Raw genomic sequence first — 22,202 nt, 5'->3', positions numbered from 1 at the left:
AGGCATTTCACTCATTGCCAAAGCATACACATTTTCAGAATACAGTCAACAGATGCATTATCCCTTGTGTATTACATTTACATAAGTTAAAACCAACCTTACCTCTCGAGCATGTTTGCCTCTCTTTTATCTTTTGAATGTGCAGATAGTCATGTTCGCTATGCAGCTTGTATTTAACATCTGTTTGAGATGAAGGTCCTAGTATTGGACCTTTTCTTATCTGCTAATGAGGGTAAATAACAAAAAGTCAAAAGGTGAGATGATTGGGCACCAGGCCCCGCCAGCCTCTTCTCAGCAATGCGTCGAGTGTTCCTCCATGGCGATTTCTCTTCATGGACAGAGCAGAAGCTTAGCAGTGTCACTGGATGGCAGTCGAGGCCAAAGGTGTTCATGATACAGGCCAAGAGTATCACTTGTAATTAAATAGGCTTTAGTAGTCACCAAGAACCTTATGACTTTTAAATAATATTTTCCCTCCTATTTATCTATCCCTTTGTAACTGTAATAGAAAGAACTGTAATTCTCAAAGTGGCATGAATTTAATACATATTCAGGATAACTTGAGGCAACAGAAACAACCAGAAATACTTTCACCTAGCTTATTTTACTGTAGCCAAAATCATATCTGAAAGTTTGCCAGTGGTGTGATATATTTTAAACTCCAGCTTCTTTGTTGATGGGTGCTGACCATTGACATCATGGAATATATCACGGGTGTGTACTGGGGCAAATCATAGTACTAGCCCCTGTGTTGTGATTACAGCTCTTAGAAGAGAAGAATATCCTTGCAGAACAACTACAAGCAGAAACTGAGCTTTTTGCTGAAGCAGAAGAGATGAGAGCAAGACTTGCTGCCAAAAAGCAGGAATTGGAGGAGATTCTCCATGACCTGGAGTCCAGAGTGGAAGAAGAAGAAGAGAGAAACCAAATCCTTCAAAATGAAAAGAAAAAAATGCAAGCACACATTCAGGTACTTACAGTGGGTTTTACTTAGAATTATATTTTGTATTTTCAAATAAATAGAAGCTGTGTTTGGATTCTTTGGCTATGAAGAAGCAATGGATTCTGGACTATGTATACCTACCCTTCATTTGAAGCTCAACTGTAATAATAGTTTTTTGGGGAACATAGATTTGTTATTTTGTATAGGAATACTCTTTATGTACAGTATACAAACAGAAACTATCACCACCCCCAGGGTCTGTAGCATTCTGTAGCGGACCTAACTGGTTCTTTATGTTGCCATTAGTAATTCTGGTGCTCTCTCCACTCACTGGACAGGTATCTGCTAAGTGGCTTGGTTCATAAGAAATGTTCAACACTGATGGTAGTACAGTTTAGCCCTTCCTGGTACTTTCTTTCTGAAATATAAGGTATAGTCACACGAAGCACAACTAACACATGGTTGGATACCCAGACAGATGATACAGGTGATGGTTATTCTGTCCACACCCTAGGACACATCCACCTCCTTTTCTCCTACCTCCCTCCAGCACCCTCTCTCAAGATGTGCCTATGTCGGGTGTAAACATCTGCCGCCACTGCTTCATGGGCCCAGTATCAGAATTTCCTCCAGGAATATTTTTCCCGTTGCATTTTCTCACCCCTCACTTGTCTCTGCAAAGCACAGACAGTTCAGACATTTGTCAAAACCGCGAACACCCTGTGTAGTAAATCAGCCAGACACTTTGCTTTCATTCTTCAACACAAACAGCTTTCACATACCTCATAATAGACTACTAGAATATCATAAAAGCTATAAAAAGTACCTACTCTGCAATCCAGCAATTCTAATTCTAGGACTTTATTCAAAAGATAAATCTATTATTTAAAAATAGGGGATTATTAAACCTTAGTGGTACTATGGTTATAAATTTTAAGAAGGTATTTATTAAGTATTAGGTTATTTTTCTCTTTGGGAATGTCAGAGGTTCCTTATTAACCACATGACCCTGGGAACACCCTACCTTGCCTCCCCACACCCACCCACTAGGGACTAAGACTTTGTAACCTGCCCCCTTTCCAACCACAACTACTAGAACTGATTTTTGTTTGGTTTGTTTTTAAGATTAATTTCTTCATTTTAGTATTACTAAATCATTACTGCAGAAGTGAAAGTACAAAGAGCCTTCCTCCTCATTACCTCTACTCTTGTTGCATTATTCTAAAAAGATGTGTATGGATTCATTTATTCATTGAAATTATACATACTGTTAGTTTATCTTATTTTGTCATCGTATGAGTGTACAGGACAGGAATGCAGTTAGTAAAATCAAGACTATAGGAGTCGGCAGGCAAAATAACAGAGAGAGACAGAGGAGAAGGAACATAGGGAAACCTAGAGATTATGGGAGTCTCACAAGACATATTGGTCACTCACAACATCTTTATTTCTTTGAGATACAGCCTAGAGATTTTTTCAGATGAAATAGAACATCTGGGATTTACTTCCATATAAGCCAGGAGAGAAGGGAGAAGAGGGATCTGGATGAAATGTCCTGAACACGAGTTGATGCTTGTTAAGGCTGGCATGAGGCATGTGGGTAGGGCTCACTGTATGACTCTGTGTGCTTAGATATTTATTCAGTTTCCCCAAAATATAAAATTCATCTTTTGTAAGGGTTTCAGTCTAAAATTAACCATGAGTAAATTACTTAGACAAAATTACTCTTGAAAATTTGCTAAATTAGCCATACACTGATTTGTATGTACACTCTGTTCACTAATATATATATTGAGTAATATAGGGTGTGAAATAAAAGTAAGCGTTTTATAGTAAAAATAAATTAAATCCTAGACCTCCGCTTAGTTGGGTAAGATGCTCATCTTGGGAAAATGGCACTGGAACTGAGACAGCTAATTTCTCACTGATTGGAACTGTTGTTTCATGTTCTCTTTCTTGTCTCTTTGAACATGTACAGTTGAATTCAACTAAGTTAAATACGTATTTGATGTAGTTCTACTGTATTGCTCATATTCCCTGTCATTCATTGCAAAATAGGACCATGTTATTCCATTTTACAAATGTACCAACACTTAATTACCAAGACCCTTTTTATAACATGTTCATAGTTTTTCATTATTACACATAACCCTTCACAATACTTTTTTTATACAAGTAACATCTGACACTCTTGTGAAATTGCTGGTTTTTTTAAGAGATGACCAGTTGCAAAGCTTGCTACACTTTGCCATGTTGGCTTTCAGAAAGATCCAAGCCACTTTGGTTTTTTGTTTTGTTTTGTTTTGTTTTGTTTAATTAAATTCTTTTATTGGTACATTGTAGGTACACAACACAATTAACGTTTCTCATTGGGAATTGTACCTTTACATAATGCATCTTGGTTCTTATTTTTTCCCCATTCTTAGCCCTCCCTTCATGCCCTCCACCCTTCCCTATTTACAAAGACTTTTTTTCCATTTTCTCCATTTCTCAACATTTTTCCTTTCCCTTCTTTCCTTTCCCCTGCCCCTTCCACTACCCCTACCCCTTTGGACCTTTTCTTCCTATTTTGCATTATCGATTATTCATTCTAATCATTGGTACATTTTAGGTATACAATATAATGACATTCATCATTGGAAATTTGCACCTTTACTAGTCTCTCTTGGTTTTTATTTTTCACCCTTGCCCAGCCCTCCCTTCAACCCCTCCATTCCTCCCTATTTACAAAGAATTTGTTCCTATTTTTCCATTTTCTCATATTAATCCCATTCCCTTCTATCCTTTCCCCTAGCCCTCCCACTCCCTTCCCCTTTGCCCCTTTTCTTCCTATTTCACATTACCTATTATACATTTAGTCCTTATTTACACTTTCAGTTTCTCACACCAGAGAAACTATTCGGTATTTATACATGTGTGTCCTATTTATTTCACTTAAGAGTATTGCCTCAATGTGCATCCACTTCACTATAAATGTCTCTAATTTATCATTTTTTAAGGCTGAGTAGTACTCCATTTATTAAAAAACCACATTTTCTTTATCCAGTCTCCAGTTGATGGGCATTTGGCCTGTTTCCAAGTTTTAGCTATCACAAACTGTGCTGCTAAGAACATGGGTGCACATATATCACTGTGGTGTGATTCTTTTAATTCTTTCGGGAAGATCCCCGACAGTGGAATAGCAGGGTCAAATAGGACTTCCAGTCCTAGTTCTTTGAGGTATCTCCATACTGATTTCCACAGTGGTTGCACCAGTCTACACTCCCACCAGCACTGGAGCAGGGTTCCTCTTTCCCCACAGCCCCACCAGCATTTGTTACTGGTTAATTTCATGATAGCAGCCATTCTTTCTGGAGTGAAGTGGAATCTCAGTGTTGTTTTCATTTGCATCTCTCGAATGACCAGTGATGTTGAACCACTTTGTACTTTAACATGTACATGGTACAAATAAATCTGTTTCGTATTTTTTAAATGCCACTTGGAAATCCAAAGGGAGTGTCTCACTTGCATGCATTGCTGTGCACACTGAGTGTGCCATGGACTCTCGTTCAGAAGCGAGGACACTGACCATGGATTCTTCCTCACCAGGACCTGGAAGAGCAGCTAGATGAGGAAGAAGGGGCCCGGCAGAAGCTGCAGCTGGAGAAGGTGACGGCAGAGGCTAAAATCAAGAAGATGGAAGAGGAGATTCTCCTTCTTGAGGACCAAAACTCCAAGTTTGTCAAAGTAAGGGATTTGTTTCATAAAAAGCTGATTTTAGAATCCAGGAGATCCCTGTGTTGAACTCCTGGAATGTGGTCTCCAACGGAAAATTCTCAAGAAGATTTTAGGTTCATTGACTTAGTTTTCTTGTAAATCTCTACCTGTCTACATTTCTAAAGACACAGGACACTGTTCAGCTTTATAAATCTACCAGTTACCCTTTGAATCCTGTAGACTTTTAACTTGTGCATTTTGTGCACAATGGCTGTCACTGATGACTTGTTCCCATCTGTGCCAGCTCTAGTGTGGGCTCAGCCCCCAGCAGGCTCATGGGCCAGGGGCCCCTGCCTCTGCAGGATGCCATCTGCTGGGGGAGGAAGGGCCAGTGTGACTTTTCTCTTCACCAAAGAAAGTTGATTTTTCTTTCTGAGTAATACCAAACCCAAGCTGTTATTTTGAATGCCTTTTCTGAAACAGTCAATTTTCTCTATTCAGGAGAAGAAACTCATGGAAGATCGCATTGCTGAGTGTTCCTCTCAGCTGGCTGAAGAGGAAGAAAAGGCAAAAAACTTAGCCAAAATCAGGAATAAGCAAGAAGTGATGATCTCAGACTTGGAAGGTCAGTGTTTGGGGCTAGAGAAGTTTTGAAAGAGGCCATGAGTGTGTTGAGATTTTACTTTAATTGGAGATGCTGTCGTAGGAAGCACAGGTAACTACTGGTGATAAAAGCCTTCATTTTAGGTTCACTATAACAGATCTCTTCCAGCTTATTCTGTCCTGCCTAGTCACTTTGTATTTCTGATGGAATAGCATAAAAATAGTTTTACTTTTTAAAGTTTGGTACCATACTGGAAGATACTGCCTTTGGTGGTCTTATTTGAAATCCACAGAACATCAGCTGTTCTGGGTGTCTGATCTAAAAACCCACAGGGAACAGCCCCTGACATAGAAACTGGCAGGACAGAGGAAAAACCACCAAGGGTAATGATGTCTCACTCTGATGGCAAAAGTAGGGTTAGGTTTAGGATTAGGACTGCTGCAAAAGAAATCACTGAGGCTGGAAGTTATAGAGCATATAGAAGACTTTTCCTTGAACTGACAGAGAGGTGTGGGTCATCAGCAGAGGGCGGTTGAGTGGCTGATGGCTGACGTCACAGCTCTGCTCAGGCGCTGCCGGGGTACACCCACTTCTTTCCAAATGTGCTTTTATGGTGGGAGAAAATGAGCTTGGGGTTTTTGAGAAAACACTTAAAGAGAATTGGTTTTGGCTTTTTTGTTTAGTATCAACAAAAGATAGAATGTCAGTATGAGATTCTTTTCATAAACCATTTTTACCCATACATAATCCCTCTGCTAAGGAAGTCCCCATAAAACAGATGTGCCTGTTTTTCTCTTGCTGTCTGATCAACCTTGTCTCTTCCTCTCAGCACTGGGCTCCTGCTGGAGAACCCAAGGCCCACAGGTTACCTGTTGTGAGGAAACCATGTAAACAGAACAGGTCACTGGACTTAATGAAGGAGCCACCATAGAAGTGTAGAGGGGATGGTGGGGAGGTGCACAGCCCTCCCTTGCTGGTCCTCTGTCCTTTCTGCCCCAGTGCTTGGGGGCAGTTCAAGCCAGGGATTCCCACCAAAGGGAGTCTGGAGCTCAGGAAGTGACTGACACAGCTGTGGCACCTGCTGGGCCACTTTCCAGATCTGAGCACAGTGATGGTTTTGACATGGGATGGTTCCAGATCACTTCGGCTCTTACAGCATGGTCTCCCTTTCCAAGAAGGGATATCCTTAGGCTCTATGGGACTTCCTCCTTAAAATTCTGACCTTGAATTGATTTGTCTCACTAATTTGATCTTGTTGGGTTTCAAATGACTAAGCAAGGCAACAACATGTCTTAAAATACAATGGCTTATTCTTAGCTTTGATCAGTTCACATCTTGGTTTTGTTGTGGGGAGTTCAATTTTTAAAATTTTTATGAATTCATGTTGGCAGTACATAACAATTACATTCATCATGGGGAGTTGGTACATGTACATTACACAACACTTGGTGTGTGTCCATATGGTGGCATAGGTCTTTTGATGTGTTGAAGAACTTCTTTCCTCTTGCCTTAAAGAACGCTTGAAGAAGGAAGAGAAGACTCGTCAGGAACTAGAAAAGGCCAAGAGGAAACTTGATGGTGAAACAACTGACCTGCAGGACCAGATTGCTGAGCTCCAAGCCCAGGTCGATGAGCTCAAAATCCAGCTAGCCAAGAAGGAGGAGGAGCTTCAGGGGGCATTGGCCAGGTCTGTCATTCTGGGAGGAGCACGCTGCTGCCAGCCAGAGTTCCGGCAGTGTGTGTCACATCCAGATGCATAGGAAAGGCCCCGGGGAGTGAGGTGTGGTTTACTTGCTATTGGATATGACATAAGTTCATGAAAAACCCAGGAGTACATAATTTTGTGTCAGGGCAGCAAAAAGATCTCACAAACCATTGTCCATATTTATATGTAAATATCATGAATTTATATGTAAATACCATGAAATCCTGGGAAATTCACACCAGAACAAATTTTATCATGTCAAATGTTTTGTTTTCTCTACATTACAGATTAGTTTCAGTATCCTTTGGATCTTTCAAGAAAATTATTTTTCACCTATAGCATATCTTACAGTTCTAAACCATTTGGTTTTAGAGTATATATCATATACACTCAACATATTTCTGATATTTTATTTCTTTTTAAAGAATATTTGGCTACATGGTCATAGAACTTGGAATTTAATTTATAATTAGTTATAATCAACATCTTAATAAAAAGTTCTCTATGGCCCTTATCACTGGTATTCTGGCCAAATCAGCTGCTTTTCCACTTAGAGACGAGCTCTTTTCATTTATAAGAACACAGATTACATTTTTCACCAGTCACTGTCATATCTATCAGCTTCTCCCTTCCTCACCTCAAACAGTCCAACTGCACTGTCAGATATCCCTACTGATTCCGCTGCCGCCTGCCTTGTAAGTGTAAGGATCCGAGTTTGATTCCTGGTACCAAAAAAAAAAAAAAAAAAGATGCTGATGATGTCCTTCCCGGGCTGGGGATTTAGCTCAGTGGCACCGTGCCTGCCTTGCAAGCATGAGGTCCTGAGTTCAATCCCCAGTACCAAAAAAAAAAAGAAAAAGAAAAAAAAGAAATCCTTACTGACATTTAAACCACAGATGTAAGTACAAAGACCCTCAAGAGGAACACAGTGAGTGACAAGTGTGAAGGTAGCAGTCCTCTCTTCTGTGTCCCACAAGCGTTCTTGAATCTGTATATTTACTCCAAGCTGGTGGGCTAGACTGCTACCTCCAGCCAGCAGTGCTGTGACTACAGCAACACTTGGAGGAACATTGGTAAATATTCTAATCATTCAAGTGAGATTGCCCCACCTTTAAATGGAGAATTACAGTCCATTGGCAAGGGTGCTGGGCTTGATTCTAATTCTGGCTCCCACTACCAGCTTCAGGGCCTTGCCCAGGCTACTGACCTGGGGGCCTGTCATATCCCAGCAGAAGGAGGTGTAACTGGCGCCCCCTCCTGGAGAGGGTGGGGACACCGCCCATCAGGACACTGTCCTGAGTGCCTCTTGGGCCTTGCTGTTTCAACAGAGGTGACGATGAGACACTGCACAAGAATAATGCACTGAAAGTTGTGCGAGAGCTGCAGGCCCAAATTGCCGAACTTCAGGAAGACTTTGAGTCTGAGAAGGCTTCACGGAACAAGGCAGAAAAGCAGAAAAGGGACTTGAGTGAGGAGCTGGAAGCTCTGAAAACAGAGCTGGAGGACACTCTGGACACCACAGCAGCCCAGCAGGAACTTCGGTGAGTGTGGAAACGGGCCACCACCTGGCACTGCAGGCTCTCAGCAGCCCCTGCCGGCGCTATGGAGATGCCATTTTGGGACACAGTACATTTTCTCTAAGATGTCATTCTGAGTATCCTTTCTCCCTCCTGGGAGTGATGGCAGATGGAACAATGATGAATTAACAAAGGTCAGAAACAAGCCAGTCAATGGGCAGAAATACCTGCCCTGGCCCAGCAGAATGTGGTCAGAAAGTCATAGCCAGTGGTGGATGTTACGCAACGACAGGAACAGAGAGAGGGCTGGAAAGAGGCCTATTGAGAGGAGAGATGCAATAAGTACAGAGTAGCCAATGGGTGCTCAGCCATCTGCCAACAGTACCAGGTGGCGTGGACAGCAGCAGATGAGCAAGGAGATGTGCAGACACAGAGACAGGCAGAAGGGTGAGTGCAGGTCCTCAGGTGTGCACAGGGCCAGGTGCAGGCCCACAGTGGCATACATGGTGAAGGCAGTCAGGTCCACAGGACCTGTGCACATCAGCCTCGGAGTGGTGGTGCACAGATCAGGCCAGTGGATGTCATTCTCACAGCTGTGCTGGAGCCGTGTAAAGAGGTGGGGGGAGATGGTCCAGCGTGCTGCTCAGCCTCTTGTGAGCATCTCCTCCCTCCTCCAGACTCAGCCTGTCTGTTACCCAGGAATCCCAGCTAGGTGGCAGTCCTGCTGGCCACTGGGTTGTGAGAGAAGAGTAGCCCATCACTTGGGGAGGTGCCAAGGGCTGGAATAAAAGCAGGGACAGAGAAAGTCATGAAAACAGGTGTCTCGGGTAAAAACAACTTGGGGCAACCAGGGAGGTGGGTGATCAAAGGCAGCCTCTTACCTGGACAGACAGGGTGTGGTCATCTGGGTCCACCCAGCAGCTGGAAACCTGGATGTGGACAGGATGAAATTACGGTATCTACAGAGCAGTGAGACCAAGATCAGATCAGTTTCCAGAGCACTCAGGGGTAAGGAAACAGATGGAGAGCTTAATGATGTACATCCACAATTTTGACCATGAACGTGTACTTCTGTAGCAGCAGTTCAGAGGCTAATGAGTGTCGTTCCCAGCCCATGTTTCCCACATAGATGGTTGGAGCCCATCTGAACCAGACAGTTAGAGGCTTCCTGTCCCCTCAGGAGTTTTAGCAGTTTTAAGCACTGGGTTCCCTTCAAAAGATCTGCTGTTTTTAAAATCTGGAAACCACTGAACTAAACTTTGGGGGCTTTTGATCAAGTAGAAAAAAGATTCTAATCATTTTTCACATTCAATTCTTGTTTTTTGGTTTTTTTTTTAAAAAAAAGTTTTTAAAAAACAGGGCTGGATTGTACTCAGTGGGAATGCTTGCCTATCACCTCTGAAGCCCTGGGTTTGGTCCCAAGTGCCACAGGAAGAAAACAAATGATATGTGCAAGTGCTGAACTACAGCACTCACTGATTCTGTTTTGTGAAGAATCTGATCACTTGCCGCTCAGATGTGTGCTAGTCTTGCTAAGGACCTACTTTCATCTGGTTCTTCCCTGAATTGTGCATCACATGATGAGCATAAAAATAATGGTCCCAACAAGGCGTGGTGGCACATCCCTATAATCTCCGTGCTCTGGGAGCCTGAGGCAGGACGATCTCAAGTTGGAGCCCAGCCCAGGCAACTTAGCCACTTATTGAGACCTTATCTCAAAATTTAAAAATAACAACGCTGAGAGTGTTGCTCAGTTTGAAGGCCCTGGATTCAATCCCAGTACCAGAAAAGTGGGAGGGACTTCAGCAAATTAAATTCTCTTCCGCATTTTAAGTCTTGTTAGGAGTTACAATGAGAGATCTGAGAGATCACTTCTCGGCCTTTTGGCTAAGATCAAGTGTAGGAGTTACGATGAGAGACTGAAAAGAATTGGGTTGTTGACCCAGGGGGAGAGAAAGGTAAAAAGGTCCTTTTTGCGTTCAAGTGGAGATCAAGAGCAGAGCTACTCACCCAAGAGATAAGGGGTAGGCAGGGGAGATTGTATGGAAGACTGATAAATAAAAAACACCAGGGTGAACTGAAGTAATCTTGATGGACACCAGGCAGAGGCCAGGCCAGACCACGTGTGTTTGACGACCAGCCGAGCCACTGAGACGTGTGGCTGAGCTGGGCTGAACCACAAAGAATCTTCAATGATTCCTTGTGTCTGGGCAATGTGTGACCACAAAGCTGGCAGCCACAGAAGCCTTTTCTCTTGGCAGTGATCTCAACCCTTAAGATCTCGCAGCTCCACTGGAGAGGGGAGAAAATGTGTCTATGCAGGAATCAGCATCTTAAAGTATACAACAAATTTGCCAGCAATATGCTTCAGAATTATGAGCTACAGCTAATGAAACAGTAGTAACATAGGTCTTAGCAGGAGTGGTACTGTGTTGGTCTTACTGGTTTGAGTCTTTGTTGTTTGGGGGTTTTCCCCCTGTAGTGCTGGGGATGGAACCCACAGTTCAAGGCATGCTAGGCCCAGCCCTTGGTTTCAGTCTGTTAAATATTATACTTACAGTGCTCAGGTTGAAAATCTTAAAGAATGACTTGTGATTGGGTGGTAGCTGTGTCACTAATTCATGTTAGTAAAATAACTTGGTTGTTCAAGTTACCCAGTGTATATAGTAGATAATTAGAAAAATATTAGCCATGCAGAGGTATGTAACACTGATATGATTTTGTACTTAAATGCGGGTTAAGTAGAACCTCAGTTTTGCTCAGAACATTCCTATCTCTTGTCTTACTGCCTGCTCTGTTCTGTGAAACACCAGAGAGCCTTTCTGAACCAGGAACGTGGCCTTTCAGCCTGCCTCCTCCTCTTCCTCTCCCCAAACCCAAAACTTAGCCTGTTGGGATTACCTTCTGGATCTGTTGAAGTCTGCTGAGGCTGTGGCTGGCAGTTTGGCACCTTGTGTTTACCAGTTCCTGACCCACAATGAATCCAGACTGCCCAGAACAATCTGAAGACCCTTAAAGATATCTGGGTTGTGAGTCAGATGTGGAAGGGAAGTTGCGCTGGTTCTAGAAGGGTTTGTAACATCACAGTGATGGATGTGCCAGCTTACTGGAGCATTGTGTCCGATATTTATCAAAAGAATTGCTATAAGGGTTAAAACAAAAATAGCACTTTTTAAAAATATGTTAGTTGACTAATTCTGATCTTTATTCTATAAAAATGTTTCTCTAGCACCAAACGGGAACAGGAGGTGGCAGAGCTGAAGAAAGCTCTTGAGGAAGAAACTAAGAACCATGAAGCTCAAATCCAGGACATGAGACAAAGACATGCAACAGCACTGGAGGAGCTCTCTGAGCAGCTGGAGCAGGCCAAGAGGGTGAGGGACCCTGGCTGTGTGCCCATAAGACAGGCCCCCTACTGTGTGGCCGCTTCACTCAGCACACTGATGCGTTCTGGGCCTCTGCAAGGCACTGTGCCAGCCTGACAGGGAACCCGGTTGCTCAGAAGGTGGTAGCTACTTCCAAAAAGCACATCCCTTGGGGCAGAAAGCCATGTGCCCTTGATTGGACTCTTTAGAAGAACGGAGTGGATCCAGCTATCACCTCATATCACACGCCCTTCCCCAGTTCTGATATCCTTCTCCCCAGGGCTTAGCACTCAGCCCTGAATGCTTTCACAGTCATTCTCATTCATCTGCTGCCAGGAAGTCACCGTCCTGTGGGTGTTCCCTTTGAGCGTTCCTTGTGTTTGTATTTCCCTTCTTCTTCTTTCCTGCCTCATCTCACCTCAGAGCTGTCACATGGTTGCCATTCATCCCTGTGAAAGCCCAGCTCATCCAGGCTTTCTAGCCTCCGACTCCTCCCCCAACCTGTGCACACCAGTGTCTTCTTCCTCCTTAGTTCCGAGTCATCTTTTCTTCATGCCTTTTCTGTCTGCTTTCCCTGTCTTTCTCTTCTCTGCCTGGCCACACGCCACCTTTTAACAAAGGCGATGACAGTGGTACTGCATTTTTACACAAGAGTAGATCAGTCACTGTGCTATGTCCTCTGCCTGCACTGCCTCTTTAGCTTTGCTTACAGCCTGATGGGGTACTTTCATTTAAAGGGTGAGGAAAAAGGTGCAACAGTAGAAGGTAAATAGGCCAGGGCCACATAGCTAGTAAGCACAAAGGCAGGCTGAAGCCAGGCAGTCTGGCCCCAGAGGCTCATGGAGCCCCATCTCCTCCCTGCAGCAGTCCTCAGAGACCCTCCCTGCTGTGACCACCCCATACCATGATGCTTACTCATGTTAGAGAGGGGTTATTTTTTCGTGGTGCTGGAGATTGAGTCTAGGACCTTGTGGTGGTAGCCCAGGACTCTACTACTCAGACGCACACATGCGCACACACACAGTCTTCTTACGTTATTTTGAGACAGGGTCTGTGTTTGCCCAGGCTGCTCTTGAACTTGTGATCCTCCTGTCTCAACCTCCTGAGTAGGTGGGATTATAGGCATACACACCACACCTGTCTTACAAATGTTGTTAAACTAACAAGATTTGGTAGTTGTTATATGATATATACAGTTCCCCCTTCTTGCATGGACAAGGAGAATTGCATGGTGCCATGGCCCTCTAAAAATCTATAGCTGCCCAACCCCAAGCAGTGTGTATGGGGCATTCCTCATGTAAAACTTTTGCCACCCAAGTAACAACAGATGTTTTTCATTCATTTATTCAACAAGCATTGCCTGCAGACTGTTGTGCACATTTCTGCAGACAAACAGTGCTTTTTGTGCAGTTTTGTAAGAGAACTTATAAATTATTCTTCCCAACCATCTCCTAGTTCAAAGCGAATCTGGAGAAGAACAAGCAGGGCCTCGAGACAGACAACAAGGAGCTGGCATGTGAGGTGAAGGTGCTGCAACAGGTCAAGGCCGAGTCTGAACACAAGAGGAAGAAGCTCGATGCCCAGGTCCAGGAGCTCCATGCCAAGGTCTCAGAAGGAGACAGGCTCCGGATGGAGCTGGCCGAGAAAGCAAATAAGCTGCAGGTAAGCTGGAGCATGTTGATTCTGGGTGCTGCAATCCTGGGGAAACCCGGCGTACACTGCCAGGGCAGTCACACAGGATGCAGTTAGCTCCTCCAGCAGCAGGTGTACGATAATGTGCGAGCTCGTCAGAGCTCCATGCCCAGGTTGTTGTGGGAACTGGCCATGGAAGCACTCAGCCAGGCACATCACAGTTCTGGACTCCCAGGAGCAAAGCAGGTATGCGTAAGCCCTGTCAGGCACCAGTAGTTAGGGACAGTGAGCCACACTTACTCCTTAGGAAATGAGAGAGTCTCGAAATCCAGGTTCCCAGACACCAACTGGGGGCAGCAGCACAAGTAGGCCTCTGTGAGGAGAACAGTCTCCAGCCTAAGGTGTGAGCTTACATGTTGTGTGTGTGCTGTGCACATCTGGAAAGACCTTCCTAAATGGAAGATCTTGCTGTGCTAGGAGCTCTGTACAGCATGGAGGCAAGGTGAGTGACACTTAGCAGGCCTGAGCCATACCAGGCCTATGACGAGGCCCCATTTGTGTACATGGTTCCTCCATTGTATCCTCACCCCAACCCTGAGTGATAGCCAAAGACTCGATAGGCCTGCCTCCCTCCAGGGACTGGCTGTCAGACTGCAGAGCTTGGGCTGAAGGCAGGGGTTTCTCCTGACCCCGGAGCCCTTCCAAATTACCACACTGTTCCCAAGACTCCTAACATGAGCTCTCTGGAGAATGTTGTTAAAGAGTAAGAAGAGAAGCAGCATTGGTTTGGACTGTACATACAGATGTGGCCTCCACACACTTAACTTTGCTGACGGGACGAGAGAGCATGGGTGAGAACAAAGGGCACGCTTCTGTCCCTTCTGAGTCTCCCCACTTCTTTCTGTACCCACTGTCCTCACAAAAAAATTAATACAATATTTAACACCATGGGAAACTTTTTGGAAAATATTTTAGAGCTATCCTTAACTGAGGAGGAAAAGAAAAAAGAAAAACTACATTATTTCTGGAATCTGAGCATAAGAAATAACTATTTATGGTAAATACATAATACAAGATTCTTAGACACTAAAAGAACTTTTAACTAAATACTGGAATTAGAGTTTCTTTGAGTCCTTAAAATAACGTTTTCAAGTTCTGTAAGAAAATGAGTTACACCTAAAATGTACCAATAAAATAAAATTAAAAAGAAAATGAGTTACATTTAACCACAAAGCATGTGCTTAATGCATCTTGATGTGGAAAAGATTAAAATAAACATCTGCCGGCCTCACAGCCTCTTCACTTAGAATAGCTGTCACCCTTTCAAAGGATTTGCTGTCATCTTTATTTCTTCATGGTGAAAGTAGGACCAGGTGGTCCACTACTGTTAGGGGAAAGCCCTGACACTGCCACCCTCCCTGTCCTTTCAGTAGGAAGAGATTTCCTGAGGTGTCCCGGGGCCAGCTGTCACCACCTTGAGCACTGTCTCAAGGCAACCAGTTCTATGCAGTGTGATTGAAAAACACAGTGACTATTGAAATTTTTAAAAAATTTATCACAGTAAAACACACGCCATTAACCCCCCTCAAAATACTCCCCCTCATCTCTCACACTTACACGTTGTGCTTGCCACTTTCCGCTGCAGTTCTGGAAGTCCTCTTTCATGTCTTCAGTTGCACTGTAGTGGCTGCTTCAGTGTCCTGAATCCATTTAAAACATTTACCTTTCATGAGCATTTGACTTTGAGGAAGAGCCAGAAGCTACACAGTGCCAGAAGCAATGAATACGGTGGATGAGGACGCAGTGTAATGTTTTTACAAGCCTGCCTTTCTGTTGGATGGCACTCGGCACCCATGAAAGAAGACTTCCAGAACTGCTTCAGAAAATTGCAAGAAGGATGGGATAAGTGTGCTTAAAGCAAAGGGGAGTATTTTGAGGGGAATTATTAGCAATGTGTCTTAACTGTAATAATTTCTTATAAACAGTCACTATATATTTCGATTACACCACATTGGTAGTGAAAGTCTTCCTTAATTGACTTTGGCAATTTCAATTTACACATATGCCAGACACTGCTCCATTTGTGTTCTGTTTAAGAGCTATGATTCCAAATCCTTTTTATCTATTTACAGTTGAATCAAATTAATCTTTTACTCCTCCCTACAGAATGAGTTGGATAATGTCTCAACCCTTCTGGAAGAAGCAGAGAAGAAAGGTGTTAAATTTGCTAAGGATGCAGCTAGCCTAGAGTCTCAACTACAGGATACACAGGTATTGTTGGGGGGCGGGGGAGGAGAAGTCTTGAGTAATAACTAACATTTTATTATATATAGACTGCTAAAATCTGCCAGCTCTAGAATTGCTCTCGGTAATATCCCCACTTACTAATTTCATGTCAGTCTTGTATTAGGAGCCATCTTTTATCGTACCTGACCTTGCTACCTCAGGTATCGCCACTGAGGCTCAATGCTGTGACACAGAACCTACGCTCCTGTGTCCTGCAGGTGTACAGGTGGCCAGGACATGGCTCTAGCTGACACACATGGTGCTACACACACTAAGATTTACCCCAATGGAACCCTATTTTGCTATCTTAAATAAGATTGTTTTATTAGGGTTGTTTTTCATTTTGTTGACCTAAGAGTTCTAAATCCATTTTGTAAAAGGGTAGGTTGATGCTTGCTTATCATACAGGTCCAATAAGTAAATCATCTATTTGGGATTTTTATGTGTCAAATAAAAGTTAATTAAAGATAATGTAGCACATTTTTCTTGGAGTTATACATCTCATTTTTTATTAAACTTGCAAGTATTTGTAGGTATTTATTTGGCAGGTTCTGGATTAGATGCTGGATAAAGGGACAAGAATCTTAAGACAAACAGCAAATGGGGTAGTTAGGCCATTGAAAATAAGTTCAGTGTAATTAGGTTATACACGCAGCCGGTAAAACCAAAAGAAGAGCCAGATCACAAAAACCTTCATAATGCCTTTGAAATTTTTCAAGTATAAAAGTAACAGAAAAGACATGTTTGCACTTACACTTTAGAGAAGTTAAGCTGGCAGAAAATATAAAAGACAGTTAATTGAGGGAATACCCAAGAATCCTACCAGGCAATGCCAACAGCCTGTTTTGAGGCTGAGGAATGGAAGGAAGAAGAGAAGGGACTGAAGATGCAGGAAAGCAGGAGTGTTTGTGGCCTGGACCCTAGATGCAGGGGAGGAACTGCCATCCTCCAGTGAGCCTAAAGCCTTGTCTGAGCTAAGAGCTTTACAGAATTGTCATGTGTGCCATGGGTGTTCTTAAGTCATTTGTGTTTGTTACTGGATATTTCTCATCCACTAAGGCTCTTTCTTTTGTTTTGTTTTTGATGACATGAATTTTTTAATTGAGGTTTTTTAGTTTTGGTCATCCACCAGCACCATCACCAACTCAGGTGCTGGGACTCAAGCCCAGGTGTTAATGTAACTTAATTTTTTTTAATTTTTATTTTTATTAGTACGTTTGCAGTATATAATGGTTACATTCCTTGTGAGGTGTTGGTACATGTACATAACACATCTTAATTCATTTTACTTCTCTTCCCTTCTCCATTCTCCCCTCTCCCAAGTGTAACTTAAGTACTGACTTTTTAAACAGGAGCTCCTTCAGGAGGAGACACGCCAAAAACTGAACCTGAGCAGCCGGATCCGGCAGCTGGAAGAAGAGAAGAATAGTCTTCAAGAGCAGCAGGAGGAGGAGGAAGAGGCCAGGAAGAACCTGGAGAAGCAGGTGTTAGCCCTGCAGTCCCAGGTAAGTACCCTCTTTAGGAAGCTGAGATGCCCTAGATACATGCTGTAGGCAGCTGACGTCCCTGATGGACAGGACTGTTTCAAACTCCCATTTGGAGCATTTAATTAGGTTGTACTAAATTAAGCCTGCTACACATCTTTTCTTGGACCCAGCCAAATACTGATAACCTATGCTGGTCATAATGAGGGAGGCAGTAAAGACAGGACAGTGGCAACTATGTAAGGTTGCAATCCAGTCATCACTGTAGAGATTATTACCTAAAAAATTATGTTACAATTGAAGACTCATTTGTTTTAAAGTCATACAGTGTCAATTTATAATACTGGAACCAAGTTTTTGTATTCCTTACATATAAAAACTAATTGAATCCTTTAATGTTGATATTCTTGTTTCTCCTTACCCCTCACCCAGTTGGCTGATACCAAGAAGAAAGTAGATGATGATTTAGGAACCATCGAGAGTTTGGAAGAAGCCAAAAAGAAGCTTCTGAAAGATGTGGAGGCACTGAGCCAGCGCCTGGAAGAGAAGGCACTAGCTTATGACAAGCTGGAAAAGACCAAGAACCGCCTGCAGCAGGAGCTCGACGACCTAACAGTGGACCTGGATCACCAGCGCCAGATCGTCTCCAACTTGGAGAAGAAGCAGAAGAAATTCGATCAGGTGGGTTGTCTGCATCCAGGCTCCCTTGCTCAAGATCCCACTCCACATGTTGTTTCCATCTGGCAGAGCTCTTGCTTTTTTTTTTGGCATTCTGGTATAAAACAATGTTTCTTTATTTAAAAACAATACAATCTTATATAAAAATTGGAAAAGAGAACACAACGTGAAATACAAAAACTCCCATAACCTAATTCAGGTTGAATATCACTTGTCCAAAATGTTTGAGATCAGAAGTGTTTCAGATTTAGGATTGTTTTCTGACTTTGTAATATTTGCATCTACATAATTAAATATCTTGGAGAGATGAGCCCTGTGTAAACATGAAATTCGTGTCTTATATACACTTATCCTCATGGACTGAAGGCAGTTTTATACAATATGTTTCAGTGCACCTGCGTTTTGGCTGTCCCCTGTCCCAGGGCAGGTGTGGGATTTTCCTTTTGTGGCATCATGGACGTTCAGATTAGGGATCCTCAATCAATCTCTGGTAGTACTCTTAGCAGTAAGCCATACCATAGCAAATGTTATTTTTATTGTCTTATTGTGCAGCTGTTAGCAGAAGAGAAGAACATTTCTGCTCGCTATGCAGAAGAGCGGGACCGGGCAGAAGCAGAGGCCAGAGAGAAAGAAACTAAAGCCCTGTCCCTGTCCCGGGCCCTCGAGGAAGCCCTGGAGGCCAAGGAGGAGTTTGAGAGGCAGAACAAGCAGCTCCGAGCAGACATGGAAGACCTGATGAGCTCCAAAGATGATGTGGGGAAGAATGTAAGTCACCTCTGGGCCCCATTGGAAGGCAGCCCTGGGGCATGGAGCCTTGGGAGTGAAGAATCAGGGATACAGAACCACAGCAGGGCTGACCAGGGGCACTTTGGCCTGTGTGAACAGGGCACTGACATCTTCAGGGCCAACAGTCAGGTGGCCTGCAGTCTGTTCTCCATTACCTCTGCCAGGCCCTGGCACACCCCTCAGCCCCAGCCCTCCTGCCCCAGCTCCATCCTGGAAGGGGACCTTTCAACAACAGTATTTCGCTGTTCTGCAGTCTCCAGTAGTTACCAAACCTACCTACCCTGAGATCAAGTGAGTAGGGGCTGCAGTCTCCTCTGCCCTGGCCTTCCTAGCAAGGCCCCAGCTTTTGTCTTGAAGGCTTCTGTGGCTTTGGGGGTTTGTGCAGATTTTGGAAATTTCTATGGCATTGCTCCTCTTTCCTCTGTACACATCTACAAGAGCCTCAATGCTTTTTACTTAACCTTCTGTCCCTCCCTTAGTATATAATACGTTGAGGCTAGCAAAACAAACTTGGACCTGGCATTCAGAAGTGAGGGTCCAACCTTGGCTCTGCCACCAGCTTCCATTATGATTGTGGGAAGCCTCTTAAACTTGCTAAGCCTAAATGTCTTCATCTGTCACATGGACACTATACTTGCCCTATTTCAGCTGCTTTGAAAAGCATGAAGCCCTCTATAAAGTTAAGGACTCATTTTCATGGGCCATGCCATAAGTGCAGGAGAACCTTCCTGCTGGATTTCCTACATCCTGGCACCCGGGGGACCACCTCTATAGACAAGGAGAGGCTCCTCAGAATAGAAATGATTATGATTACAGTACAGTGCAGAAAGAATCCTACAGTCCGCTCCATGGTAGTTCTCTTTAGCATAATCAACATTCTCATCGGCATTCCACAGACATGTCTTTGGTGCCTGCTGACTGCCAGACACTGCTTAGAAAATGGACCCTCCTGTCATAAAGCTTCCTCTGCTCACCTCTGTGAGATCTGACATGGTCGGGGGTAGCATGGCTCTCAAAAACCACGCCTCCTTACCACTGAACCCTGCTTCTTGGGCCCAACCCACCTTAAGATTCACAAGTCTATTTGCGGGCCTTTCCATTCCGAGTGATCTTTTCTGCAGCAAGAAGTGAATCCTCCTACCTGTCACACACAGCAGGCAAGTGGCCAGCTAGCATGCAGTTTCCTCTAATGCTGCTGTGTTTTCATTGTCCTTTGGCTTTGCGAAGCTCTTACCTCAAAGATCATCAGAATGATGATTACAGAACACGCATTAATAAAGAAGTTGATGTTGGAGTTTTAAATTGTATCTCTGAAATGAATAGCAGCCCTCAAGGAGAAGGGAAGGGTGTGTGCAGGTGTCAAAGGGCAGCTAAGAGCAACCAAAGTGGCTATCATGCCACATGTAGATCTTTAAGTGGGAAAGCTGCTGTCCCTAACTTGTGCCTCTGCCAAGGTTCACCTCTTCCTTGATGCTTCCTGTGGTTCAGGTTCATGAACTTGAGAAATCCAAGCGGGCCCTAGAGCAGCAGGTAGAAGAAATGAGGACCCAGCTAGAGGAGCTAGAAGATGAGCTCCAGGCCACAGAGGATGCCAAGCTCCGCCTGGAGGTCAACATGCAGGCCATGAAGGCCCAGTTTGAGAGGGACTTGCAAACCAGAGATGAGCAGAATGAAGAGAAGAAGCGGCTGCTGATCAAACAGGTAAGTCAAAGGAAACATGGCTTCCAGAACAAAGGTGTGCCTATTGTCTAAGCCCACTCTGGCTCAGGACTCTATCTGTCCACATTAGCTGGAATAAAATTAGTTTTTTAGTCATTTGAGAATGTCATGGTAAATGGTTTAGATTTTCTGCTTCTCAGACAATACTTCTGCTACTTACAGTAAGCCAGGCCACTTAGCAACTGAAAAGCCTTCAATGAAATCTCAAGAAAATGTGCGTTAGGTTCAGGTTCTGTGTCTCAGAGGTGTGTGGGTGAGGAAAGAACACTGCACACCGTCAATGGCATGCCTCAGGGTTCTGTCATTCACACTACAGGTCCTCCTTAAATCACTCTTTATGAGGAAAGAAAGCAGAATTTAAATTATTTCTTTTAAGAAGTTGCTAAGCACTTATGATCTGTATACTTTGTGGAATGTATGTTAAGCTTATAATTTAAAAGTTAACTTTTAGGGCCGGGGATTTAGCTCAGTGGTTCCGTGGCCTGCCTCAAAAGTGCATGGTCCTGAGTTTGATCCCTGGTACCAAAAAAAAAAAAGTTAACTTTTAAAGCTAGATATTTTGACAGTCCCTTGGAATTTATGGTAACGTTTCTTGGATTTGGGGTATACTTAATTTTGCTTTATTTTGCAATTTTCATTCTGCTGACATTAATTCTTAATAGGCATTTATCATTGGATTACAAATTACCCCAAAGTTAGTGGCTTAAAATACTTCCAGTAGGGCCGGGGATTTAGCTCAGTGGTTTGGCCACCTGCTGCGCAAGTGCAAGGACTGAGTTCAATCCCCGGTACCAAAAAAAAAAAAGTCCAATGTCCCAGTTTCTGTTGATCAGGAATTCAAAGCAGCTCAGCAGGTGACTCTGGCCCAATGAAGATCTGGACCCAGGTACAGCATCTGCTGGCCTGAGCAGCTTGCAGGAGCCAGGCCAAGCCTCCCACCCTCAACCCTGGGTCTCTGAGGGAACCTTCAGAAGAGATCCAAGGGATCGAGCAAGAAGGAAGCTGCCCTGCCTCTTACAGCCTCATCTCCCAAGTCACACACTGTTATTTTCTTTTCATCCTGTTCATGCATAGAGCCAAATCACCAAGTCCAGCTCCCATGTAAGAGAACGTTAGCCTCTTAATTCTTGAAAAGAGAGCATAAAGAATTTGTGATCAGGGCCGTGGATTTAGCTTAGTGGTTCCACTGCCTGCCTCGAAAGCGGAAAGTCATGAGTTCGATCCCCGGTACCAAAAAAAACCAAGAATTTGTGGTCATATCTGAAAACCACTGCAATTAAAATATTACGGAAGTAGGTATACCTGAGGAGCTCCTTGTTAATCTGCCTGGAGGTGTAGCTCAGGTCTCTGCAGCACAGAGCTGGTGATGGGAAATTCGTCTGCCCTGCTCCTCCTCCCTGCCAAAGCAGGAGCAAGAGAGGCCTTGCTCTTCCCCTTGGAGAGGACCAGTTGAGCTGTGCCCTCACCCCAGGCCTCTTAGCATTACTCAGAGCCCCTCTCTTCCCAGGAGGGTGCTGATTTCATAGCCACCCCCATGCCAGGGGCTTTTCCACTCCTGGACAGCACCTATAGCAGACCCCTCCACTGCCAGTTGGTCACACCTAGGACACAGCAGCCTTCATTAGCACTTCCTGAATGAACATGAAATGGAGGCCTGGGAAGCTCACGTCATGGCCCCAGTGAACTCGTGAGCTGACTGAACTTACAGTTCAACAGTTTCATGTGTGGTCCTCACTTTTGGTTCATTCATAATCACTGGTTATTTAGGTATTAGGATTCCATTTAAA

General features: G+C 43.9%; 1 protein-coding gene across 13 annotated transcripts in view; it reads left to right on the top strand.

The window, feature by feature from the left end:
• Myh10 (myosin heavy chain 10) overlaps positions 1–22,202 on the top strand; it is a 151,468-nt gene that overhangs the window by 115,204 nt on the left and 14,062 nt on the right. For all 13 annotated transcript variants that reach the window (XM_021238035.2, XM_004857505.4, XM_021238036.2 and 10 more), the window contains 12 exons: positions 764–970; positions 4,532–4,669; positions 5,141–5,264; positions 6,759–6,930; positions 8,277–8,489; positions 11,695–11,839; positions 13,286–13,492; positions 15,629–15,733; positions 17,101–17,253; positions 17,665–17,913; positions 18,463–18,675; positions 20,185–20,397. In XM_021238035.2, the coding sequence (XP_021093694.1) occupies positions 764–970; positions 4,532–4,669; positions 5,141–5,264; positions 6,759–6,930; positions 8,277–8,489; positions 11,695–11,839; positions 13,286–13,492; positions 15,629–15,733; positions 17,101–17,253; positions 17,665–17,913; positions 18,463–18,675; positions 20,185–20,397 (2,139 nt within the window). The remainder of the gene's footprint in view (positions 1–763; positions 971–4,531; positions 4,670–5,140; positions 5,265–6,758; positions 6,931–8,276; positions 8,490–11,694; positions 11,840–13,285; positions 13,493–15,628; positions 15,734–17,100; positions 17,254–17,664; positions 17,914–18,462; positions 18,676–20,184; positions 20,398–22,202) is intronic.

This window comes from Heterocephalus glaber, unplaced genomic scaffold (genome assembly GCF_053883595.1).
Source record: "Heterocephalus glaber isolate CG9 unplaced genomic scaffold, H.glaber_assembly_v1.0 deba00001564, whole genome shotgun sequence".
Lineage (NCBI taxonomy): Eukaryota > Metazoa > Chordata > Mammalia > Rodentia > Bathyergidae > Heterocephalus > Heterocephalus glaber.
This window is presented reverse-complemented; position numbering and strand designations above follow the sequence as displayed.